The sequence below is a fragment of the Falco peregrinus genome, chromosome 16 (genome assembly GCF_023634155.1).
Source record: "Falco peregrinus isolate bFalPer1 chromosome 16, bFalPer1.pri, whole genome shotgun sequence".
Taxonomy (NCBI): domain Eukaryota; kingdom Metazoa; phylum Chordata; class Aves; order Falconiformes; family Falconidae; genus Falco; species Falco peregrinus.
In genome coordinates this window covers 2271368-2295337 of record NC_073736.1, presented here as the reverse complement: position 1 = coordinate 2295337, position 23970 = coordinate 2271368, and the positions used below count along the sequence as shown (strand labels likewise).

At 66.9% G+C, this 23970-nt stretch overlaps 4 protein-coding genes across 4 annotated transcripts; 1 reads left to right on the top strand and 3 right to left on the bottom strand.

The window, feature by feature from the left end:
- The first annotated feature begins 833 nt into the window (after nucleotides 1-833).
- On the top strand, nucleotides 834-6666 carry EPS8L3 (EPS8 like 3). Its single transcript, XM_055819951.1, has 18 exons — nucleotides 834-909; nucleotides 1019-1092; nucleotides 1176-1240; nucleotides 1350-1505; nucleotides 2522-2671; nucleotides 2749-2825; nucleotides 3341-3477; nucleotides 3579-3652; nucleotides 3756-3867; nucleotides 3957-4021; nucleotides 4652-4726; nucleotides 4836-4984; nucleotides 5103-5315; nucleotides 5414-5504; nucleotides 5640-5762; nucleotides 5857-5936; nucleotides 6047-6179; nucleotides 6264-6666. Exons 1-18 carry the CDS (start codon nucleotides 869-871, stop codon nucleotides 6279-6281), a joined length of 1833 nt encoding a protein of 610 aa, XP_055675926.1. The 5' UTR covers nucleotides 834-868; the 3' UTR covers nucleotides 6282-6666.
- A 421-nt stretch (nucleotides 6667-7087) lies between these two features.
- On the bottom strand, nucleotides 7088-9371 carry LOC101919606 (glutathione S-transferase Mu 1-like). Its single transcript, XM_055819726.1, has 8 exons — nucleotides 9242-9371; nucleotides 8516-8591; nucleotides 8349-8413; nucleotides 8178-8259; nucleotides 7884-7984; nucleotides 7629-7724; nucleotides 7440-7550; nucleotides 7088-7317 (listed from the first exon to the last, which is right to left on the bottom strand). Exons 1-8 carry the CDS (start codon nucleotides 9272-9274, stop codon nucleotides 7222-7224), a joined length of 660 nt encoding a protein of 219 aa, XP_055675701.1. The 5' UTR covers nucleotides 9275-9371; the 3' UTR covers nucleotides 7088-7221.
- Nucleotides 9372-10652: 1281 nt separating this feature from the next.
- LOC129785755 (glutathione S-transferase 2) lies at nucleotides 10653-14496 on the bottom strand. The gene is made up of 8 exons (XM_055819725.1): nucleotides 14361-14496; nucleotides 14182-14257; nucleotides 13361-13425; nucleotides 13193-13274; nucleotides 13009-13109; nucleotides 12685-12780; nucleotides 12501-12611; nucleotides 10653-11116 (listed from the first exon to the last, which is right to left on the bottom strand). The coding sequence occupies exons 1-8, from the start codon at nucleotides 14394-14396 to the stop codon at nucleotides 11021-11023; spliced, it is 663 nt and encodes a 220-aa protein (XP_055675700.1). The 5' UTR covers nucleotides 14397-14496; the 3' UTR covers nucleotides 10653-11020.
- A 229-nt stretch (nucleotides 14497-14725) lies between these two features.
- AMPD2 (adenosine monophosphate deaminase 2) lies at nucleotides 14726-23042 on the bottom strand. The gene is given in 19 exon segments (XM_055819696.1): nucleotides 14726-15683; nucleotides 15686-15881; nucleotides 15993-16103; nucleotides 16335-16508; nucleotides 16588-16708; nucleotides 16787-16950; nucleotides 17085-17211; nucleotides 17351-17514; nucleotides 17633-17764; nucleotides 17953-18147; nucleotides 18236-18365; nucleotides 18614-18703; nucleotides 18840-18981; nucleotides 19082-19268; nucleotides 19364-19475; nucleotides 20081-20149; nucleotides 20475-20605; nucleotides 20817-20947; nucleotides 22884-23042. Coding segments are annotated over 19 exon segments (2736 nt in total). The 5' UTR covers nucleotides 22954-23042; the 3' UTR covers nucleotides 14726-15393.
- Between the last annotated feature and the right edge of the window lie 928 nt (nucleotides 23043-23970).

The window sequence follows — 23970 nt, the reverse complement described above, 5'->3', positions numbered from 1 at the left end:
AGGTCTCCCCGATGCCCATGGGGTGCCAAGGGATGGATCCTGCAAAGGGACCCTGCGGGATGGAACGGTGCTGAGCACCCAGGGCCAGGGGTGACTCCACGGCACAGGGGACAGTGACCCTGCTGCCACCATGGACCCGCACACCGGATCCGTCCCTTTCCTTGGCACAAACCACCCTGGAAGCGTTTTCCCAGCGGCAACCAACTTTCGGGGCGAGCCCAGGGTTACCCGCCGGGCACGGGCACAGAGGTCTGTGGGACAGAGGGTTGGGTGCTGCTATGAGGGATGTCGCCAATGCTCAGCCCCAGGAGGGGCTCGGGGGGGGGGGGGGGGGCACCCTGCCCGCTCCGGGCTGCAGTCCCACCTGGGTGCCCCCGAGGCGAGCAAGCCCAGCCACAGGGTGGGCACCCCGGGGTGATGCTGGCTGTGCCAGCTGGTTGTCCCTCCCATCCCCCCCCTCGCCTCAAAGCAGATGCCATGGGGCAAAGAGCAGGTGGGTGCGGTGCCGACGTCAAGCCCCTGCCCCCACCCGTGCCACCCTCCGCTGCGAGCTTCCCAGCCCTGGGCGGCTCGGCCAACAGCACCGGGATTGGGGTGAGCAGGGGCACCCCGGGACAGGGACCCCAGCTGGTGACACGGTGTGTGGGGGGGTCCAGCTGCTGGGTGAGCCCCACAAGGCTGGGATGGGGTGGATGGGTGGGCAGGGGTGGGGGTTGTGGGGGACCGGGGCGATGCCACCGTCCTGGGGGTGGTGGATGGCGTGGCAGGGGCCCCAGGTGGTTGGGGACACACTGGGGGTGACACAGGGTACCATGCCCAGCCCAGGACCCCAGAGCAGAAGCGAGGCACCCTCGCTGCCCCCGGCAAGATGGGAGACCCCTTCAGGTGCTGGGACAAGTTCCCATCCCGGTGAGTACCAGCAGGGTGGGGGTGTCCCCACCTTGGGGACCCCCAAGGGCTGGGTGGGGAGAGGGGACCACACTGCAGGGCACAAAGGTCCGTCCCTCCGTCCATCCAGCAGCGAATACGACAGCAGCTCCCCCCTTCCACGGTCCAACAGCTTCGCCCGCCCCAGTGGGAAAAGCATCTACAGTGAGTGAGGGCTGCCCCCCAACCCGCCCCCCCCCCCTCCTGTCCCCCACTTGTCCCCTCCCCTGACCCTTCGTGCCCCCCAGACCAGCGCAAGGACTACAGCCAGACCCTGCTCAAGCCCCAAAGCGATTTCCAGCACCACGTTGAGGTAGGACACCCCCAAACTGCCCCGAGCCCCCCAGCCTTGCCTGGGTGCCCCCAGTTTGCAGAGCAGGGGGTGACAACAGGGCACCCGGTGCCACCCGTGTCCCCCTCAGCACCTGCTCACAGTGCGCCTGGAGAGGGACATCCGCAGCGCCGATGACTGCCTGGAGCACCTGAAGGTGCTGGAGGCTCAGGGACGGGTCTGGGGGCAGGACCTCATCCTGCAAGTCAAGGACCAGGAACTGGTGCTGAGGGATGTAGAGAGCAAGGTACCCCCTGGCCAGGGCACCCCCAAAGTCTGGTACCCCCTGGTCAGGGCACCCAGCTTGGCCATGGCACCCACTCTGCACCCAGCGCCCCCATAAATCGGGTGTTCCCCCAGCTGTGGCACCCCCAGCAGCTCTGGCACCCCATAACCCTGGTGCCCCCCCCGCAATGGGCCTCGCACCCCCCTGGCCCTGACACCCGCTCCAGCCATAGCACCCCATTAATCCCGGTACCCCCCCTTCACCCCCACATGCACATCAGCCTTCCGACACCCCCCCAGTGCTGGCACGCCCCCTGCACCCGTAGCCCTGGCACCCCCTGGCCACAGCACCCACCTTGACACCTGCCCTGGACCCAAACCCCCCAAAACCTGGTGTTGCCCCAGCTATGGCACCCCCGTAACCCTGGCACCCCCCGCACTTCGCACTGCCACAGGTCTGGCACCCCCTTGGCCCCGGCCCCAACCACAACCCTGGCACCCCCATAACCCTGTTGCCCCCAGCTCTGGCACCCCCTGGCACCCCCATAATCCTGCTTCCCCCCAGCTCTGGCACCCCCATAACCCTGGCACCCCCACAACCCTGCTGCCCCCCCAGCTCTGGCACCCCCTGACACCCCCATAACTCTTCTGTCCCCCAGCTCTGGCACCCCCACAACCCCGGCACCCCCACAACCCTGCTGCCCCCCAGCTCTGGCACCCCCACAACCCTGTTGTCCCCCAGCTCTGGCACCCCCTGGCACCTCCACAACCCTGTTGTCCCCCAGCTCTGGCACCCCCATAACCCTGCTGCCCCCCCAATACCACCCCATGCACCCCCCTAAGACAGCACCCCCAAAAACCTGGCATTCCCCTGGCTGTACCCCCCCATAACACCTCCATCCCCATTAACCCTTAACACCCCACAACCCTACAGGCCTCCCACGCCCTAGCCCCCCCTTTAACCCTTGCATCCCCTTAGCCCTTCCCTCCCCCTAGCCACTCTGGGGGGGCTGAGCCCCCCGTTTCCCCCCCGGCCAGGAGGAGGTGGACACTTACCCGCTGGGCAGCGTGCAGGGCTGCTCGGCCATGCTGGGCGGCTGCGGCTACGACTCGGTCTTGGCCATCAGCGTGCGGGAGCGGAACCCCCCGGGGACCAGCGTCCTCCTCTTCCAGTGCCAGCATCTGGGGGTGAGCCCTGAGGGTGGGTAAGGGGCGGGAGGCAGCACCCCGGGGTGGGGGGGTTGATGGTGGTGGGTCTGTGCCAGGCAGAGACGCTGAAGAGCAGCCTGGAGAAGCTGGTGAAGCGGTGGAAGGAGGAGCAGAGGAGTCAATATGGGCACAGGTACGGGGGCGCGTGGTTGTTTGCCCCCTCCCCCCAAATTGGGGGGGGTGGGGGTGTCTGTGGGGGTCTCCCTGGGGGTGGGGGATAAGCCCATGCTGCCCCCACATCCCCCAAAGAGTCCCTCCCTGGGGGCACAGACCCCCTTCTGCCTGCTCCCCCCCCTTGGCAGAGATCCCCCCACACTTTCCCAGGGAGTGGACACCCCCCCCCCTTTTGCCCTAGTACCCCAGCTCTTGGCTCAGCCCCCCTCCCACTCCGTCCCCATGGGCACAGACCCCTCCCACACCTGCACCCCACCCCTGGGCTCAGTCTCCCCTCATCCCCATGGGCACAGCCGCCCCCCCCCCCAGGCTCAGCCCCCCACCTCCTCCCCCAAACCCTCAGGCACAGACCCCCATACCCCACCCTTGGGCTCAGATCCCCCTCCCACCCCACCACCCCACAGACACCCCCCCCATCACTCCGTACCCCACCCCCCGGCTCAGCCCCCCCCCTCCCCATCCCTCCTCTCCCAGGAGCAGCCTGGACTCGCCGCCGAGCCTGCCCCCCCCATACGCGCAGGGTCCCTACGTGGCCCCAAATCGGTGGGCAGAGACCCCCGAGCCCGACTTCCACGCGCCCCCCCAGCGTGGGCTGCCCTCCTCGGACTACAGTGAGTCTGTGGGTGGGGGGTGCAGTGTGCCTCAGTTTCCCCAGGAGCGGGGTGGGGGGCGGGGGGCAGGCAGCGGAGCTGGGACCCTCTGCCATCCCCAGGCTCAGTGGACACCCAGCGGATGCCACGGACTGACCCCCCCGGCCAGGTCACGTCCAGCGTGGACCGCGATGTTGTAAGTGCCACCTCACAGCCACCCCAGCTCCGGTGGGGGACAGCTGAGCCCCCCCCCCCCCCAACCAAGCCAGCACCTACCGGGTCCCATCCTGCTCCTGCAGGAGGTCCTTAACCACGTGCTGAGCGACTTGGACCTCTTCATGGTCCAGCTGAAGACAGCCCTGGGCATGGACGGCACCGCCAACGGCAAGAAGAAGAAGATGAAGAAGAAAGGTGGTGAGGGGGGGGGGGCTGTGTGCCAGGGGGGGTGGGGGTCCCATCCAGGGGTCCCAGCCTGGTGCCAGCCCCTCCTCTGCCCCCAGCTCTGCCCTCCAAGGGTGACTACACAGAGTTTTTCCAGAAGGTGAAATATGGCCTCAACCTACTGGTAGGTCCTGGTGGGCTGGATGTGACACCACCACCACCCCCCGCACCCCCCCGGCTAGTGGGCACCCCCGGGGGGGTCCCTGGGTGCTGCACTGCTGGGAGAGGAGTGTGGGGATGGGGGGGCTGTGTGGGAAAAGGGGGATTGCACAGGGATAGGGGGGTACATGGGGATGGGGGGCTGCGTAGGAAAAAGGGGACTTCATGGGGACAGGGGGGTACTTGGGGACAGAGGGGCTGCATGCAGGTGAGAGGCCTTGGGGATGGGGGGGCTGCGTGGCGATGGGGGGCACTTGGGAACAGGGGAATCTGCATGGAGATGGGGGATCTGCGTGGGGATGGGGGGGGCTACCTGGGAAAAAGGGGACTGCGTGGGGACAGGGGGGTACTTGGGGACAAGGGGCCTTGGGGATGGGGGGCGACGTGGAGACAGCGGGTCTGCGTGGGGATGGAGAGGGGGCGCCTGGGGGTGGGGGGATGCTGCAAGTGGATGGGGGGGGTTGTTTGGGAAAAAGGAGATTGCATGGGGATGGGGGGGGTACTTGGGGACAGAGGGGCTGCATGGGGACGGGGGGGGGGCTGCCTGGGGATGGGGGGGGGCTGCCTGGGGACACCCTCTCCCCCCTCCACGCAGGGCCGGACCCACCAGCATGTGCGGGACCCGGACCCCTCCCAGCTGCTGCACCTCATCTTCACGGCCCTCTCCTTCGTGAGTGCCCCCTACTCGGGTGTCCCCCGCAAAGGGGTGAGCGGGGGAGGGGTGGGGGGAGGGGTCAGCCCATCCCCCCCCCGCGGGGGACACTGACTGCCCGCCCCAGGTGCTGCAGCACTGCCCCAGCCCCAGCCTGCCCGCGGCGGTGGAGGCGCCGCTGCTGCTGCCGGAGGCGCTGGAGCTGCTGGAGAAGACCCTGCACCAGGACCACCACCGCACCTGGAAGACCCTGGGCATCGCCTGGAACAAGCCCAGGTGGGGGGCAACCCCCCCCATCCCCCAGCACCAAAAGGGGGTGTGGGGTGTGTCTAGCCTTGGATGGGGTGGGGGAGGGTCACAGCACCCACCTTGGCTCTCCCCCTGCCCGTTGCAGGGCAGAGTACCCCAACGGCAACCTGGTGCCCCACTACATCCCGGTCTTCTCGGATGGGTGGCTGCCCCCTCCCATGGAGCAGGTACAGCTCGGGGGGGGGCAGGACCTCCCGCCACCTGCCTCAGTTTCCCCAAGTCACTCTCAACACGCGACCCCCTCTCTGCTCCCCGCGCAGTCACCGCTCGCCGGCCGGAGGGACAGTCCCGGCCAAGCGTAAGTGCTCCCTCTGCCCTGCAGATGCTGAGGGCTGGGGCAGGATTTGGCCTCTGGCTGGATGCTGATCCCACCCCCCCCCCCATCTCCAGGGCCCCCCTCCCTGCCCAGGGGCTGGTCCAAGCCCTGTATGAGTTTCAGGGCAGGAACCCGCAGGAGCTGAGCGTCAGGGTGGGGGACACGCTGCAGGTAGAACCCGGGGGCGTCCCCCACTATGGGTGCTCCTGGGGAGGATGCCTCTGGGACCCCCACCCTGCCTGCTGGGGGTCCTGGAAGGGGGTGACAGCAGAGTGCTGCCCCCCCTCCCATCACCACACACCTTAGGTCCTGGACCAGCGGAACAAGTGGTGGCTGGTGCAGAATGGCTGGGGGGACAAGGGCTACGTCCCCAGCAACATCGTGGAGCCCCTGGGGCAGGGGCACAGGGGGGGGGACAGTGCCAGCCAGGTGGGTGTCCCCTCTGCCCTCCCTGCACCACACTACCAGGAAGAGGTGACAGGGGGCTACCCCGCTGCCCCCCTCCCCTTGTCCCCCTCCCCAGGACAGCCCCCCCAACCTGCACCCCAACTCCTCACCGGCGGAGGTCACAGCCTGGCTGAAGGACAAGGGCTTCTCACGGATGTAGGTGGATCTTTGAGCCCCCCAACCCATGTGGCTCCATTTGGGGGGGGGGGGGACGGACGACGGGGGGAGGAAGCCCCGCTCACCCCTTTGTCCATCGTACACCACAGCACAGTGCGGTGCCTGGGGGTGCTGACGGGGTCCCAGCTGCTGCAGATGAGCCCGGCGGAGCTGCAAGCCGTCTGCCCCGAGGAGTGGCGGCGAGTCCTCTTCAAGCTCTCCTCCGCCAGGACATCCCTGGGGGTAAGGGACCCCCAGCCCCACGCCCCCCCACCCACCCCCTCCCCAGGGCTCCCCCCCACCCATCACCCTTCCCCTCCTCTGCAGATGGACCCCAGGGATTGAGCCACCGCGCTGCTGTCCCCACCACGCACCCCGCAGGATGGAGCACCCCAGGCACTGCAGGACCCAGGGGGGGGGGGACCCCACACCCCCAACCCACCTGGCCCCCCCAAGACTGAGAGCCTTGGGGGTTAGGGGACATGTCACCCCCAAAACCACCGATGGCACAAGGCTGCTGGGAGCCCCCCCCCGCTGCACCAGAGGGCACGCCTCCCCCCGGGGAGATGTGCTGCTGGGGCCCCCCAGGGAAAGTGGGGGGGGGGGGGGCGGGCAACGGGTGTGCACCCCTCAAAATGTGTAGCGATGGCTGTGGAAAATAAAGAGTGACAGAACCAGGGTCTGCAAGGGGGCCACCCCACTGGGGCAGGGAGGGGGCCACGGTGTGCCACCCCCCTGGGGGCCCTGCAAGGGACACCCCCAGGTCCCCATCCTGGGCACCCCCCCGCGTGTGCAGAGGTTGGTGGCAGCGAGGGGCCCAAGGGACAGGGCTGTCCCCAGCTCACCCTGCTCTGCACCGTGGGGGGGTGGCAGGGTACCAAGCCCCCCCCTCCCCGCCCCTTTGTCAAAGCAGCCTCATTAGCGGCAGGAATGTGCTAATGAGCAGGGCTCCCTTCCCACGGAGCATGGGGGGGGCCCTGGGGACAGCACAGGGCTGCGCTCATGCCCCCCCAAACCCCAGCCAAGCCAAGGCGGGGGGCTGGGGCAGTGGATGACACCCCCACACCCACCAGCCTCCCCACGATGGGCGAGGGGCAAGCTCAGCACCCCCCACCACCACTCCCCAGCACCACAGTACTCGGGGCGGGGGCTCAGGGTGCCACATCTAAAGCACTTTATTGTCTTGGGGGGCTTCACACCAGCTGTGCCCACCCCACCCTGCAATGGAGGGTGCCGGGGGGGCCAGGTCAGGACCCCCCAGCTGCCCTTGCCCCATGCTAAGCCCCTACTCCTTCTTGTTGCCCCACTTGGCCATCTTGTTGTTGATGGGCATCTTCAGGAAGCGGCTGGACTTCATGTAGGCAGCCACCTTCTCCAGGGCCTGGGGGCAAAGGCAATGTCAGAGACCCCTCCCACCAGGGTATCCCCCCACTTCTGGATGCCCCCGGGGGCCAGGGACCTTCCCCAGGGCAGGAAGGTGACGGCCAGGGTGGCCTCACTCACCCCAAAGCGATCCATGAAGTCCTTGAGGTTCTTGAAGGGCTCCAGGCACTTGGGCTCAAAGATGCGGTTCTGCTCCAGCACGTCGAACATCAGGAAGTCCACGAAGGTGAGCTGGGATGGAGAGGGGACACAGTGAGGACAAACCCCCTGCCCAGCCCCCCTGCCCCCCCTCCAGGGTCTCGGTTGTACCTTCTCTCCTGCAAACCACTTTCTGTCCCCCAAGAAGTTGGAGAAGAGCTTCAGCTTGCCCGGGAGCTGCTCCAGGTAGCCCGGCTTGAGCTTCTCCTGCAGGAGGGAGGGGTAGTGGGAGGGGGGAGGCTGGGCACCCTGCCCCCCCCCCCAGCGGACAGCACCTTCCCCACAGGGGGTCCTCGAGGCTGGGGCAGCCCAAGGCATGGCCAGGGAGGACCCCTGGCACGGGTCACCCAGTGCCGGGACACTCACGAAGTCGGGGTTGTAGCAGACCATCACCAGGCTCATGCGGAAATCCATGATCTGGTTCTCCAGCATGTCCACGCGGAGGATCTCCTCCTCCGTCTCACCGCCTGCGCGATGGGGACACAGCACCCAGGGGCATCCCACAACAGCCCAACTCCAACCTTACTCCAACCCCAAGCCGGAATTACCTCCAACTCCAACCATAATCCAAACGCCAAAGCCCAACTCCAACCCTACCTCACCCCATCCCTGCCCACCCCACCTTACTCCATCCCTACTCCAAGCCTACGCAGCACTCACACATCTTGTGCTTGCGGGCGATGTAGCGCATGATGGCGTTGCTCTGCGTCAGCTTGGTGGGGCCGTCGATGAAGTAAGGGAGCTGGGGGACACACCGAGGCATGGGGCCACCAAGGCATGGGGCCACCCGGGACCCACCCCCAGGGCCACCCCCCGCTCAAGACCACCTACGTTGGGGAAGTCCAGCCCCAGCTTCTCCTTCTCATTGATCCACTGGCTCTTGTCGTAGTCGGGAGCTGGAGGGGGGGACAGGGGGGTGTTGGGTGATGCTGTGCCCCCCCCCCAGAAGCCAGAGAGGTTGAGGGTGGTGTGGGGACCCCCCTGCCCCCCCCCCCTACCTTCCCCACAACTGTAGAGCTTGTCCTCGTAGGGCGTCTCGGTGTACTCCAGCAGCAGGCGGATGGCATGGGCAAGCTGGGGGGGGGGGAGGGCGGGGATCAGTGAGACCCCAAAAAAATCCCCCACCCCCCCATCATGGGGAAACTGAGGTACAGAGGAGGATGAGCCACATCCCATCTGTCTGTCCACCCACCCACCCCCCACAGGCAGGGGGGACCCCACAACCCACTGGGTTCCCCCCAAAACAACATCCCCTCCAAGACCAAGGGGACGCCCCCCAGCTCGCCCCCCAGGAGCAGAGAGACCCCCCCAGCCCCCTCCCAAGGCCAAGGGGACCCCCATATCCCCCCTAAGGAGCAGCGAACCCCCCCCCCCCGCCCCCTCCTAAGACCAAGGGGCCCCCCCCAGCTCCCCCCCCAGGAGCAGAGAGACCCCCCAGCCCCCTCCCAAGACCAAGGGGACCCCCACAGCCCACCCCCAGGAGCAGAGAGACACCCCCCCGGGGGCAGAGGACCCCCACAGCTCCCTCCCAGAAGCAGAGAGACCCCCCCGCCCCCTCCCAAGGGCAAGGGATCACCCAGCCCCCTCCAGAAGCAGAAAGACCCCCCCTCAGTCGTCCCCCCCGGGAGCAGGGGAACCCCCAGAGCCCCCCCAGGAACAGGGGGGAGCCCACGCTGGGGGGTCAGACCGTTCCCCCCCCCCCCCCCCCCCAGCCCCACGCTCACGCCGCGGATGTCCCAGTAGCCCAACACCGCCATGGCCGCACGCGCCGCTCCCTCTGCCCCGCCCCCCTCCGCGTGACCGCGGCCCCGCCCCGCCCCTTCCTCGCGTTGGGGGCGGGGCTTAACGGGGCGGGGCGCGGCGGGGCGGGGCTTAGCGGGAGACAGCGCTGGATGTGGCTGGGGGTGGGGGGAGTCGTGTCCCCTGTGCGCCCCCCCCCCCGTCCTGGGTTACGGGGGGGGGCTCTGAGCTGCCTCCAGGGTCCCTGGGGACCCCTTATCCTGGGGTGCGCCCCCACCCCCGCTTTGGGGAGCAGCCCCCCCAGTCCGTGTGGGATCCCTCTTATCCTGGGGGCATGGGACCCCCCCCTTGCAACCCATCCAAGATACATGCTGCCCCCCCTTGAGCCCCACGGTGTGCATGGCAGTCCCCCTTACCCCGGGGGTCTGTGGCCCCCCGATGGCATAGGGGTCCCCCTTACCTGGGGGGGGTGCATGAGTACCCCCCCTTGGATCACCCAGGGTGCATGGGCAGTCCCCCTTATCCTGGGGGGGGGGGGGGCAGTCTGCATTGGGGTCCCCTAGTCCTGGGAAGGGCATGGGCCTCCCCATGACCCCCCCAATATTCATCGGGGGGGGGGGGGATGATGCCGCCTTTGCATCCCCAAGCTGTATGTAGTCCCCTTTATTTTGGGGAGGGGCACGAATCCTCCCTTGAAGCCCCTCGGACTGCATGGGGGTCCCCTTGGCTTTGGGGAGCAGCCCCCCCTGTCTGCATAGGCACTGTCTTATCCTGGGGGGGCATGAGTGTCTCTGTGACCCCCCCCTCAAGCGGCACGGGTGTCCCCCCTTTCAAGCCCCTAATTTGCATGGAGGCCTCATTATTCGGGGGGCCCACATCCCCCATGGGGGTCCCCATTATGTGGGGAGGGGGGGCATGTGGGAATGGCCTCCCCCCACCCCAGGGTGCAGGAGGGTCCAATAGCCCCCTCTTCCATTACCCCCCAGGAGTCACCCCCAGAAGATGGGGGATCCCCCCACAAGGCGGGGGTCCCCGCAGCCCCCGGCAGGATGGTCAGGGCTGTGCAAAGCTGGGGGTGTTCCACAATGTAACCCCCCCCCCCCCAAAAAAAAAAAAAATTACAGCTTATTTATCCCGTTCCATTATTAGCAAAACCCACCCAAGTGTGCCTGCCCGGTGGGTTCGGACAGGTTGCTGGGGGGGCAGGGGGGTGTCACCATCCCCCAGGGATTTAAAAGACACTGAGATGTGGCACCTGGGGACATGGGTTAGTGGTGGCCTTGGCTGTGCTGGGTTAGTGGCTGGAGCCGGCGATCTTAAAGGTCTTCTCCAACCTCAGTGATGCCACAATTCCACAATTCCATGATTCCATGATTCTACGATTCCACAATTCCACAGTTATACAATTCCATGATTCCACAATTCCATGATTCCACAATTCTACAATCCCACAATTCTACAATTCCACGATTCCACAAACTTACAATTCCACAATTCCACGATTCCATGATTCCACAATCCCACAATTATACAATTCCACAATTCTACAACTCCATGATTCCACAATTCCACGATTCCACGATTCCACAACTCTACATTCCCACGATTCTATGATTCCATGCTCATCACAGCAGCTGGACAAGGGGGGAGCCCCCACCCCCCACCCCCGCAACTTATTCAACAGGGGAGGGGGCTGGGGGCGTGGGAGGGGGGTGCGAGGGGAGCACGGGGGGGGCGGGGGGGACATGGGGGGGACACCCCGCTCACTCCTTGGTGTTGCACCACTGCGCCGTGCGCCAGAAAATGGGGGACTTCATGAAGCGCCCCGACCGCATGTAAGCGGAGATCTTCTCCAGAGCCTGCGGGGAGGAATGGGATGGGGACAGGGACCCCGGGGTGTTAGGGATGGGGACAGGGACCCCAGGGTGTCAGGGATGGGGATGGGGACAGGGACCCCGGGGTGTCAGGGATGGGGATGGGGCCAGAGACCCCAGGGTGTCAGGGATGGGGATGGGGCCAGGGACCCCGGGGTGTCAGGGATGGGGATGGGGCCAGAGACCCCAGGGTGTCAGGGATGGGGATGGGGACAGGGACACTGGAATGTCTGGGGTGGGGATGGGGACACCAGGATGTCAGGGATGGGGACAGGGACCTTGGGGTGTCAGGGATGGGGACAGGGACCCCGGGGTGTCAGGGATGGGGATGGGGACAGGGACCCTGGGGTGTCAGGGATGGGGATGGGGACACCAGGATGTCAGGGATGGGGATGGGGACAGGGACACTGGAATGTCTGGGGTGGGGATGGGGACACCAGGATGTCAGGCATGGGGATGGGGACAGGGACCCTGGGGTGTCAGGGATGGGGATGGGGACAGGGACACTGGAATGTCTGGGGTGGGGATGGGGACACCAGGATGTCAGGGATGGGGATGGGGACAGGGACCCCGGGGTGTCAGGGATGGGGACAGGGACCCCAGGGTGTCAGGGATGGGGTTGGGGACAGGGACACTGGAATGTCTGGGGTGGGGATGGGGACACCAGGATGTCAGGGATGGGGATGGCAACAGGGACCTTGGGGTGTCAGGGATGGGGACAGGGACCCCAGGGTGTCAGGGATGGGGTTGGGGACACCAGAGTTTCAGAGATGGGGACAGGGACCCCGAGGTGTCAGGGATGGGGACACCACAGTTTCAGGGATGGGGACAGGGGTACCGGGTGTCAGGGGTAGGGATGGGGAGTGTCAGGGATGGGGATGGGGACAGGGACCCCGGGGTGTCAGGGATAGGAACAGGGACACCGGGGTGTCAGGGTGGGGATGGGGACCCCAAGGTATCGGGGATGGGGACACCAGGGTGTCAGGGATGGGGTTGGGGACACCAGAATTTCAGGGATGGGGACAGGGACACCAGGGTGTCGGGGTGGGGATGGGGACCCCAGGTGTCAGGGACAGGGATAGGGACACTAGGGTGTTAGGGATGGGGACAGATACAGGGACACCGGGATGTTAGGGATGGGGACAAGGACCCCAAGGTGCTGGGGACAGGGGTGGGAACACTGGGGTGTTGGAGATGGGGACAGGGACCCCAGGGTGTTGGGGCAGAGATGGGGACACCAGAGTCCCAGGATGGGGCCAGGGACACTGGGGTGCTACAGATAGTGCTGGGGACAGTGGGGTGTCGGGGTGGGTGACAGCAGGGTGTCGGGGACGGTGACAGTGGGGTGTCCCCGCGTGTCCCCACTCACCTCGAAGCGCTGCAGGAACTGGCCCAGGTTGCCCTGCAGCTCAGGGCACTCGGGGACGAACATGCGGTGCTGGTCCAGCACGTCATACGCCAAGAAGTCCACGAAGGTGAGCTGGGGGGGGGTGTGTGACAGAGGGGTCAGCCCCCACAGGACCCCCCCAAACCCCCCAGCACCCCCCACCTACCTTCTGCCCTGCAAACCATGGCTGGGAGCCCAGGAACCGCGACAGCTCCCGCAGTTTTCCCGGCAGCTGCTCCAGGTACGCTGGCTTCAGCTTCTCCTGGGAAGGGGGGGGGGGCAAAGCTGGGGTGGGGGCTGCCCCCCCAACTCCCCCAGCACCCGGGGGCATCCCCCCCTGACTGCAGCCAGGCCAGGGATGCACCCAGCGCACCCCCCATGCTGGCCACCTTGATTCCCCTTGTCCCCAGTGGGGTTGGGGACAAGACCCTGGTGGCCAGGGGTGGGGGGCCGTCCCCCTGTGCCCCCCCCCCCCCACGGGAGTACTCACGAAGTCGGGGTTGTAGCACAGCCGGGCGAAGCTCATCCGTAAATCCATGAGCTGGTTCTCCAGCATGTCCACGCGCAGCATCTCCTCCTCCGTCTCACCACCTGCGGGATGGAGACACATCAGCCCCTCCACCCCAGAGACCCCCCCTTGGTGCTGGGACCCCCCCCCCACGTCCATCACTCACACATCTTGTGCTTGCGGGCGATGTAGCGCAGGATGGCGTTGCTCTGCGTCAACTTGGTGGGGCCATCGATGAGATAGGGTAGCTGGGGGGGGGGGGGGCATCGGGGGGAGTCAGCTGTGGTGCCCCCCCAGCCCCTGCCCACCCCCCAATTCCCTGTCCATCACCTACGTTGGGGAAGTCGAGGCCCAGTTTCTCCTTCTCGTTGGTCCAGTCACTTGGGTCAAAGTCAGGGGCTGGGGGAGGGCAGAGAGATGGGGTGGGGGGACACCCCCAGGCACCCATCATCGCACCCACAGCAAATTCGGGGGGGGGGGGGAGTGTGCAGCAGGGGGGGTCTCTGCTGCACCCCAGGAGCAGCCACATGTACCCCCCCATCCCAAGCACCCTGGGCAGGTAAGGGGGGGGCCTGAGCAGGGGGCGAGGTCCAGGGTGGGGAGGGGGCAGGGGGTACCCCCCCCTTGCACCCACAGCAAATTCGGGGGGGGGGGGGGGAGCGTGCAGCAGGGGGGGTCTCTGCTGCACCCCAGGAGCAACCACATGTACCCCCCCCCCCGTCCCAAGCACCCTGGGCAGGTAAGGGGGGCGCTGAGCAGGGGTCAAAGTCCAGGGTGGGGAGGGGGCAGGGGTACCCCCCCAGGCACCCATCATCGCACCCACAGCAAATTTGGGGAGGGGGGGAGTGTGCAGCAGGGGGGTCTCTGCTGCACCCCAGGAGCAGCCATGTGTGCCCCCCCCCCCCCCCCCATCCCAGGCACCCTGGGCAGGTAAGGGGGGACCTGAGCAGGGGGCGAGGTCCAGGGTGGGGAGGGGGCAGGGGTGCCCCCCCAGAGCTGGGGGGAGGGGGGCAGAAGGACAGGCTGCGCTGTCACCCTGCAGAACAGGGAGGGGGTCTCCTCCCCAGCCGGTTTCTGACACAGCACGAACCCGGGTGATGAGGACGCGGGGGGTGAGGGGACACGGGGGGGTGGTCCCTGGTTGCCCCCCCTCACCGGGGCCGGGCCGGTACTGCCTCTCCTGGTAGGGGGTCTCCGTGTACTCCAGCAGCAGGCGGATGGCATGGGCGAGCTGGGGGGACACAGCACCCACCGTCAGCACCCACCAACACCCCCCCCGTGCTCCCCAGGACCCCCCACACACTGGGACCCTCACCCCAATGCCCCCCACTCACCCCACGGATGTCCCAGTATCCCAGAGTGACCACCATGGCGGCACCCAGCTCCAGCTCTGCAGGGAGACGGATGGGAACAGGGCAAAGGTGCTGAGCCCTCCCCTTTCTGCTCCCGTGACCGGGCGCAGGCAGGGTGCCACGGTGTCCTGCCAGCCACGGGGTCAACGGCCACCCGCCGCCCAGGATCCCCCACCCCCCTCACTGTGGGGACCCCCCCATCCCCAAAGCCAAGCCATCGGGGAGGACACACAACCCTATGGTGACCACCTATGGGGCCACCCTCCTGCTGCCTCAGTTTCCCTCTGGGGCCACGATACTTCCTACCACAACCCCCCCCCCCCACCACCACCACGCTTAAATTGAAGTATTTTACTTAAATACTTTATTTTTCATGCTTGGTCGTTTGTGGGGGTTTTTTAACTTTTTCCTTTTTTTTCATGGTCGCCATCATGTTTTCCTGGGAGCGCTGGCCACCAGCTCCGGACCATGGTGGGAGGAAGGACCGGGATGGGGGGACGGGGGGACGGGGACAGGGTAACACCCCACCGGGAAGGAGAAGCCTCATCCAGCCCGATCCGGGCCACAAACAGCTCCTGGGAGCATGGGGGATAGGGACAGATGTCACCTCCCCCGGCCCCTCTGCCTTCCTCCCTGAGGTGATGAGGAGGATGGAGCATCCTCCGCCAGGTACCGACCCCTCCAGACAGCACCCCATGTCCCCTGGGCCACCGGGTCCCCATTGCCGTGGCACCCAGCGGGAGGGTGCGAGAGGAGCCCGGGGGCGCGGAGAGCTCGGGTTTGGGTCCCTCAGCTGCTGCTTGGCTTGTCCCCATGTCCCCGTGGGGTGAGAAAACGGACGGAGAGGGGGGCAGGCAATTAAAAAGCATCAGGCTCTGCGTCCTGCTGCTGGGCTGGGTCCCCCAACATCCCCACGGCCAGCACCGGTGTCCCCCAACTTGTCACCGTGTCCCAAGCTGGGAGGTGAAGCCAGGACCCTCCAGCAGTGCCCACACCCATGTCACCTCCTGTAGCATCATCCCCATGCCACCAAGCCTGGCAGGGACCAATCCAGCGAGGAGACACACGTTAAAAAAATAACAAAACAACAAAAAAAGACCAAAAAACCCAAGAAACGGAAAGAACTCTGCAAACTCCGACCCCCACGGTGGCACCGGCAGGGCGCTGGGGACAGCAGCGGGGAACGTCCCCTTCCCAGGGCGGGAGGTAGCAGGAGGGGGACGGCAGCGAAGCCCTGGGGGGATGTGGGGTGACAGAGGGGTCCTGGACAGAAGCTCAGGGGGGGAGTCAGTGGGTGCCCAGGGTGGAGGTGATGGTGAGAGCATCCTCCTCCTGGATGGTCTCCAGCTCCTCGGTCTGCACCGCCTGCGTGATGAGCATCAGCTCCTGGCACAGCGTCTCGAAGCGGTAGCTCACGCGGATGTCGGGGACGTTGGTGCGACGGATGTCGTTGCCCTCCGGACCCTCCTTCAGGTAGTGGGGACCCAACCAGTAGCTCTTCACCTGGGGAGAGGAGCAAGGGGGAAGCTCCCACAGCTGCCTGGCACCCTTGGGTGCTGCCAGCACCCACCACAGTGCTCGGGGGTCCCGGTGGGAACGGGGGAGGTGCAGTACCTTGTGGGAGAAGCCGCTCATCAGGACGCTGTTGCGGGCCAGCTCGCACATGTCGCAGGAGCTGAGCTTCCAGACCTGGGTGGCGATGCTGTACTCCTCCATCAGCGGCTCCTGGGGGGGCACATGGCTCAGCACCCACCCATGGGCCACGCCCTGGAGAGGATGGGGGTCCCCAGCTTCTCCCACCCCCCTGGACCATCAGCATCCTCCAGAGCCTATTGGCATCGCCTCGCTCCCTGCCACCACCAACCCTGGCCCATTGCCACGGCTTGGCTGGTAGCCACCCCATAGCCATTTTGGGGGGGGTCGGTGGTCCATAACCCCCCACCAACAACCAGTCACCTTGGTGAAGTGGAACTGGAGGGGGTCGTCGGTGGAGAGGGAGACCATGAGCCCCCGTGAGAGGTACTCGGGCAGGGGGTTGCGGTGGTAGCTGAGGAAGAGGCTGTTGTTGCTCAGCGGGGACATGGCGATGCCGATCTGCGCCAGGTAGTAGAGGTACTGCAGGACGGGGGCCTGGGGGGGGGGGATGGCAGGGTGAGGGGGGGTCCCAGCCACGCACCCGGCCCCCACGGGCACCCCGGTCCCCGCTCACCTTGCGGAGCAGCAAGCCATGGGAGATGTTCTCCGAGACCATGAAGCCCGAGACGAGGTGATGGATGGGGCCAGCCTCGCCGCAGTGCGGGCGCAGGACGAAGGTGTGGAAGCCCCTCTTCCTGCAACGGGGGGCTGACCGTCACCGTCCGGCCCCCCCAGGAACCCCCCCAGGACTGGGGACCCCGAGGTGGCCTTACCGTCGGAGGTGGTTGAGCACTGTCATGTTGGCGTACATGTAGTACAGGTAGTAGGAGTAGGGGGGGTTGTCCTCCTCCACCCAGTTGCCCGGCAAGGGGCTGTCCAGGTTGAAGATGTGATGCTCTGGTTTGGATTCGTCATCCACACTGTCGAAGCCGTCCACCTGCGGGAGAGACCAGCACAGGGTGGGACGGTCACCGCTCCAGCGGGAGATACACCCCAGCCCTCAAGGCTGGGGGGTTTGGGTGCCCCTGGTGCCCCCTGTCCCCCTCCCCTGGAGCGGGACGTGGTGCTCACATGCTCCAGGAAGAGGTGCAGCTCCGGGTGTTGGGCAGGGTGGACAGTGGCCTCATAAAGAGGTAGGAAGATGTTCTCCAGCATCTCCTGGAAGTTGGCCAACTGCTTCTTCGTCCGGTAGACATCACTGCAGGGGGACAGCACCCGCTCAGAGCTGGCTGTCCTGTCCCACCCCACCCCACGCCACCCAGCAGTGGGGGATGCCCTTGGTTTCCCCACCCAGGACGTGGCCCCAGCTGAGGGTATCTTCCCCCCCCGTTACTCACAAGAGCCGGGGCACCTGCACGAGCCAGCGGACGTTGTTGGAGTGGACGCGGTGGTTGACGGCCCAGCGGGCCAGCTTGTCCCACTCGTCCCGGGAGCGGCCGTAGATGGAGAGCCGCAGCTCGGCGTTTTGATATTTGCTCTCCTCCAGGTCGGACATCACCTCCTGCCGGGGCCGGAGGGGCAAGCGTCACCCCTCGGCCACTGGGAAGGGGGACGTGGGTGGCATTACCACCGCAGGCAATGGAGGGAGATGTGGAGGGTCACCCAGCAGCGCTGCTCACCTTGATGATGTGGGCAAAGTACTTCCCCGAGACGCGGTTGTCCGTCTTGATGAAGATCTCCCGCAGGATGGACTCGCCGATGGGGTTGTACTTGGCATTGAACTTGTCAAAGCGGTGGAAGGTGTTGCGGTCCTGGCAGCGGGACGCAGATGTGAGCCGAGACCCCTCGTCACCCCCGAGCCACCACAACATCCCTATGCAGAGCCCCCTGGCATCCCCCACCCCACCCTGGGACAACCCCTGGAGAAGATCCTCCACCCTGGCCAGAGATGGGCTGGGGGCCCTGCTCAGCTCCAGGACTCGGAGGCATCCCCCCGTACCGCGTGGACATCCAGCGTGTCCACGCTCAGGTCGTAGGCGGTGAGGTTCATGGTCTCGAAGACCTCCTTGAGCGTCTGCTCCTTGCCCTTCTCCACGTGGACGATTTCATCCAGGTGCTTCTTCATGGCCCGCTTGATGAAGCGCAGGAGATGCTTCTGGTTCATGCAGGACGAGGCGTGGATGTGGGTGTCCACCTGCATGGCCAGAGGGGCTGCTCAGCCCCGAGAGCCTCCAAGCGCCCCAGGGTCAAGCCAGGACCCCCCATCACGAGCCGGCGGGTACCTTGCGGATATTGTAGAAGTCGCGGTGGGGCACCTTCTTCTGGGCCGCCAGCTCCTTCATCTCGTTGAGCAGCACGTGCATCTGGAACTTGGAGCTCAGGTACTGCAGCCGGCGGTAGCAGAAGGATTTGCTGCCCAAGGTGGGGAGGGGGCATCAATTTGGGGGACAGGAGGGAGAACAGCCAACCCCAAAAGGCTGGTGCCCACCAGGATGATGGCTCCGGACCCTCGGCACCCCTCCCTGTGCACGGTGACCGTGAAGACGGATGTGGGAGCTGCACCAGTACCATGTGTCATAGCCACCGTCATGTCCTCTGGTGCTGTCCCCAAGGTTCTGTCCCCACCAAGAGACCCCCCGCAGTGGGACCCTTCTCCTTACATGGGCCCGTTGATGATCAAAGCCATGAGGAAATTCATGTCGGCGATGAACTCCTGCAGGTCGGGGTATGGCAGGTCCAGCTCCGTGCTCCTGGGGGAGGGGGACGGGACATGGAGATGGGTCACGTGTGAGGCCACCACCCGGTGGGCTCCCCCCCGTGTCCCTCGCCACCCACCGCAGCCCCCCAGCAAACTCCTCATGCCAGCGAGCGACCCCCAGGGCTCACTTGTCGGTGAGGTCCTGCTTGGTGTAGACGTGCACCACACCATCCACCATCTTCAGCCCGAAGCCCAGGTCGGCCGGCATGGCCTGGGGGTCCCACATCTCGTAGGGGTGCTGCTCCGCAAACGGGGGGTGCACAGGGGCATCTGTGGGAGACACCCAACGAGGCACGCATCATCAGATGGCTCCCCCAAAGCTCCTCCAGCACCCCATGGCAACATGAAGATCCCACCAGCTCTGGCTCACCGGCGGCCACGGGGGTCTCGGGCACTTCCTCGTAGCCGCGGGTCTCCAGGGGTTTCTCGGAGAGCTCCTGCAGGTACCGGGCGGTGGTCTTGCAGAAGCTCTGCAGCGACAAGCCCATGTACTTCTCCCGCAGGAACAACGCCTTCACCACGCTCTTGGCCGCATCCAGAAGGTCCGTGAAGGGCACCTGGGGGGAAGGACACCAAAAAACCACCACCCCAAGGTGGGGTTGGCACCCTGAAGACCCTCGCCCGGTCCTGGGGTGGGTGGGTGGGGGCTCACCCCGCATTTCTCCTCCCCGGAGATGGTGACCCGCTGGAACTCCCGCTCCAGCAGCGCCTCCCGCTCCTTGGGGACATGGTCCACCAGGTCTTCGCTCTGCTCCTTGAAGAGCCTGTGGGTACAGACAGTGGCCGGTGACATGGTGACATGGCCTGTCCCCACCCTCGTGGCCCCCCCCCCGGGAGAAGCGCCAACCCCCACCCCAGGAATTGCATCCAGCCCCAGGGTGGCAGGAGGGTGACGGTGTCCCCAGGGATGCCACCACCAGTTTCGGGCAGCTGGGTGCCACCCATGGCCGCAGCAGTGGTGGCATTGCTGTCCCCCCCCCCAGATACATCCCCCAGCCCCACATCAGCAAAACGGAAAGTGGCGGGGGGGGGGACAGAGAACGAAATAACTCATGACAGAGACAACTCCCAAGCGGAGACAGGAGGGAGGAGGACACGCAGCATCGGACCCCCTGTCTGGGGTGGGGGGTGACAGGGCCAGGATGGGGTCCTGTGCCACCAGCGGGGTGGGACCCCCCCCCAGCTCATCCCAACCGCCCCCACCCCTCTTATTGCATTAACTCCTTCAGTGCCAGCGAGAGCAGCCGCGCAGGGACCTCCCAGCTCTTTGTCTGGGGGAGCGGTGGGGGGAGGCTGGGTCAGAGTGGGGCTGGGGGGGTCCCTGATACCCCCCGTGTCCCCGGCCGGTGGCACCGAGCCGGACACTCACTGTAAGTCGGCGGCACTGTCAATTTTCAAGAAGTCCTGTTTGGCTCTGAGCAAAATGTCGGGCTCAAGTCTGGGGACAAGCAGGCAGCAGCGGGGATGGGGAGGGGGGGGGGGACAGCCAGGACGAGGCGAGGGGAGGGGGGGGAGAGAGGGGCCGGGGAGAGAAAACACCCCATTAATGCCGAAAACAACGAAAAACCACACAGAAACCAGGAAAAAAAAAAAAATTAAAAAGGGGACACCAAGCGCAACACCCACGGGAGAGAGGACACAGAGCTGGCACAGAGGACCAACAGCCCCCCCTGCGGCACCCGGGGTGGGGGAGGGGGCGGCCTGTCCCGTCCCATGGAGGAGGGGGGGGATGATGGGACCCCCACCCCACCCCCCCAGCTTACTTGACGTCCTGGCTGATCTGGCGTTCGAGGCGCTGCCGCCGCTCCTCCAGCTGCTCGATGGGGCTCTCCTCCGGGAACTCGTAGGGCGCCGTCCGCATCTCGCTCTCGGCCAGCGAGCGGCAGAACAGCTCCTGCCCGGATCATCCCTGCCGTGAGCTGTGCCCGGTCTCAGCCCGGGAGGGGAACGGGCACGGGGCGGGGGGGGGCAGACCCCATCCCCCCCTCCAAACCAAGCTGGAAAGGTGGGGGGGGGGGTGGGAGAGGATGGGAGGGGGAAGAATGGAGGGGAGACACACACACCCCTCTCGTTGACACCCGGCTGCAGGGGACCCACCGACCCACCTCGGCGATCTCCTTGTACTTGCCGTCCATGGAGGTGCGGAGATCCACTGGGAAATGCTTCAGGCAGTGGGGGGTCCCGGGCAGGGAACGCGCCGACTGCAGGGGCCGGGACCCCGGCCCAGCCCGCAGCTCTGCAGACACCCGGACAGCATGAGCTGGGGGGGCTCAGACCCCCCGACCCGGGCTGGGGGGGGTTAATCAGCTCCTCCACAGTCCATCCGTGTGTCCCCCCCCAGAAGTGGGATACTGGTCCCCACAGCGGTGATGGGGAAACTGAGGTGGCTCAAGGGAGGAAGCCCACCCCAGCCCCGCCCCCCCCCGGTGCAAAAAGGGGGCTGCTGGCCCCCTCGGTGGGGTAACGAGCCAGCAGCATTAGTGAATGAGGGGCTTGGGGGGGGGTAGGGCCCTCCTGGCATGGCGGGGCGTAGGACACTGGGGTCCCCCCCCATCACACCCCCCTCCTCCCCTTCTCTCAGCCAGGCAGCTCCATCCACCCCCCCACCCCTCTGCCCACCCTCCCAACACCAGCAATGCCCCCCCGCCCCGTCCAGCCTCCTGCTCCCCCCATCCGGTGCGAAAGCCACAACCCTGGGGGGGGGGTACCCCCAAACTGGGAGGAAGGGGAGGCAAACCTCCCCCCCCCCGAGCAAACAAACCTCATCACCCTGACACCCCACCCCCCCAGAGCACCCCGGGTCCTACCTGCACTGAGGCCACCAGGCTGGGGGGGTTAGTGCCCCCCCCACACCCCCCCCCCCATGAAGCAGCCCCCCCCAGCACCCCCCCGTGTCAGGGGACACCCCTGGGTGCCAGCACTCTCCTCTGCACTCCCCGTACCCACCACCTGCACTGCCAAACACCACTGGGGGGTTTGAAGCACTGGAAATCAGGCCCCACTGGTTAAACTGGGGCCACCAGTAAAAGACCCTCACCCACCCAGCACAGCTGGGGGGGGTGAACCCAGGCGTCCTGCCCCCACCCTACAAGCCCTCCACCCCATTTGCTCCCATAGTGCATCCTCCCTGCATCACCCAAACCAGGACTGGGGGGGCAGGGGGTGCCCCATCACCCACCCCCGCCCCCACATTTCAGCCACCCCCTGCCCTGCCTCAGTTTCCCACCACACAGGTACCCGTGGGTGCCCACCCGCACCGGGCAGCGGTGGCAGCTGGTGGCACCGCAGCAGGGCTGGTGCCCAGTGACACCCAGGGTGCCCTGTGCCACCGGGATATGCCTGTCACCCCATACCACCCACCCGGGACACACCTGTCACCCTGTGCCACCCACCTGGGACATGCCCATCACCCTGTGCCACCCACCCAGGACACACTTGTCACCCTGTGCCACCCACCCGGGACATGCCCATCACCCTGTGCCACCCACCTGGGACACGTCTGTCACCCTGTGCCACCTACCCGGGACATGCCCATCACCCTGTGCCACCCCAGCAGCACCCCGAGCCCCCCCCAAGCCGTGCCACCCGGGTGCCAGCCACAAGGTGCCACCAGCTCCCCCTCCCCCCCCCCCCCCCCCCGAGCACCCAGTGCCACGCTGCCAGCCGGGACCACCCAGGGGGTGACACATGAAGCCCCCCCTGCCCCAACACCAGCACCCTGACCCCCGCGGGGTCCCAGCACCCTGCAGCCCCCCCCTCCCCGGCACACAGCGCCCACTGCGCCACCGCTCCGCCGCAGAGGCCCCCCCTCGGCCCCGCGCTGCCGCGTGGGGGGGGTGACACGCAAGACACCCCGACACCGCTGCCTCCCCCCCCCCCCAGCCCCCGGCATCGGCAGGGCCCGCGGAGCAGCCCAGACGCCACGGTGATGGGCACGCCGCCCCGTCGCACCCCCAGGCAGCAGCCCAGCACGCCCCCCCCCAATATAAACAAATATAGACACCCCCCACCCCGCTTAGCACCCACATCCCCCCCGCCCAGCATCGCCCCCCCCGGTTGGCGTGACCGGGACCAGCCCGTGGGCTGCCGGCACCGCGCCGCCGGGGGGGGGACTCAGCGGGGAGGGGGGGGGGCTCAGCCCCGGGGGGGGGGGGGGCTGTTGGGGGGCTCACCTGCGGGGCTGGGGGCCTGCAGGCTGCCCCGCTTCTTGAAGGGGCACTTGGCCGGGGCGGCCGAGGACATGGCGGCTCCGGGGGCGGCGGGGCGGGGGGCGGCGGGGATGGTGGGGGGCAGCGGGGGCAGGGGCGGCAGCGGCAGGGATGGCAGGGATGGCGGCGGTGGCAGGGATGGCGGTGGCAGCGGGGGTGGCAGCGGGGGTGGCAGCGGGGGTGGCAGCGGGGGTGGCAGCGGGGGTGGCGGTGGCGGGGGTGGCCCCGGCGGGGACTCTTACGGCAGCAGGGCGGCAGGGCCGGGCGATGGCCGCCGCTCCCTCCCCTGGTTGATGATTGATGCAGGAAACCCGGGGCTGGACCAAAGTCCCCGGCGGAGCCCGGCCGGAAGCCGGCCCGAGGAAGAGGATGGGGCGGGAGGAGGATGTGGGCGAGGAGGAGGAGGAGGAGGAGGAGGAAGGTTGTCGGAGCAACCAGTCCTGCTGCGCCGCTGGGCTCTGCCCGAGATGGGTGCTGAGAGCCCCCCCCGGCGACAGCCGTGACCCTCCAAGCAGGGATCGTGACCCCCCCAGGCAGGGATCATGCGCCCCTCGGCATGCATCGTGTCCCCCAGGCAGGCACTGTCACCCCTAGGCGTGCATCGTGCCCCCCGAACAGGCATCGTGTCCCCCAGGCAGGCACTGTCACCCCTAGGCGTGCATCGTGCCCCCCCAGGCAGGGATCGTGCCCCCCCCCCCGGCAGGCATCATAACCCTCAGGCAGGAATCATGATCCCCCAGCAGGAACTGTGCCCCCCAAGCAGGCATCGTGCCCCCCCCCCCCCCAGGCAGGCATTGTGCCCCCCCAAGAAATGGTATCAGACACCACCACCTCCCCCCCCAAATGTCAGTGGCACCTCCAGCAACAGTGCAGCCTCCTCGAGATGGGCACTGTGCCCCCCCGACAGGCATTGCCCCCCCCCGCCCCCAACAGGGTGTCACTCCCTGCCCCCCACAGAGATGGGATCAGCCCAGTCAGAGCTGGGGTACACCCTCCCCCCTGGCTGGGCGCTGCACCCCCCGACAGATACCCACCCCCCCAGGACAGGCAC

What these genes read in the sequence shown, in the direction of transcription:
- EPS8L3 (XM_055819951.1), top strand. Translation starts at nt 869, where the DNA reads ATGGGAGACCCCTTCAGGTGCTGGGACAAGTTCCCATCCCG. An exon ending in GCTGCCCTCCTCGGACTACA is followed by an intron (nt 3,478 to 3,578) that starts GTGAGTCTGTGG and finishes TGCCATCCCCAG; the next exon opens with GCTCAGTGGACACCCAGCGG. An exon ending in AGGGACAGTCCCGGCCAAGC is followed by an intron (nt 5,316 to 5,413) that starts GTAAGTGCTCCC and finishes CTCCAGGGCCCC; the next exon opens with CCTCCCTGCCCAGGGGCTGG.
- LOC101919606 (XM_055819726.1), bottom strand. Translation starts at nt 9,274, where the DNA reads ATGGCGGTGTTGGGCTACTGGGACATCCGCGGC. An exon ending in CGCCCGCAAGCACAAGATGT is followed by an intron (nt 7,985 to 8,177) that starts GTGAGTGCTGCG and finishes CCCATCGCGCAG; the next exon opens with GCGGTGAGACGGAGGAGGAG. An exon ending in ACTTCATGGATCGCTTTGGG is followed by an intron (nt 7,318 to 7,439) that starts GTGAGTGAGGCC and finishes CTTTGCCCCCAG; the next exon opens with GCCCTGGAGAAGGTGGCTGC.
- LOC129785755 (XM_055819725.1), bottom strand. Translation starts at nt 14,396, where the DNA reads ATGGTGGTCACTCTGGGATACTGGGACATCCGTGGG. An exon ending in CGCCCGCAAGCACAAGATGT is followed by an intron (nt 13,110 to 13,192) that starts GTGAGTGATGGA and finishes TCCATCCCGCAG; the next exon opens with GTGGTGAGACGGAGGAGGAG. An exon ending in CATGGTTTGCAGGGCAGAAG is followed by an intron (nt 12,612 to 12,684) that starts GTAGGTGGGGGG and finishes ACCCCCCCCCAG; the next exon opens with CTCACCTTCGTGGACTTCTT.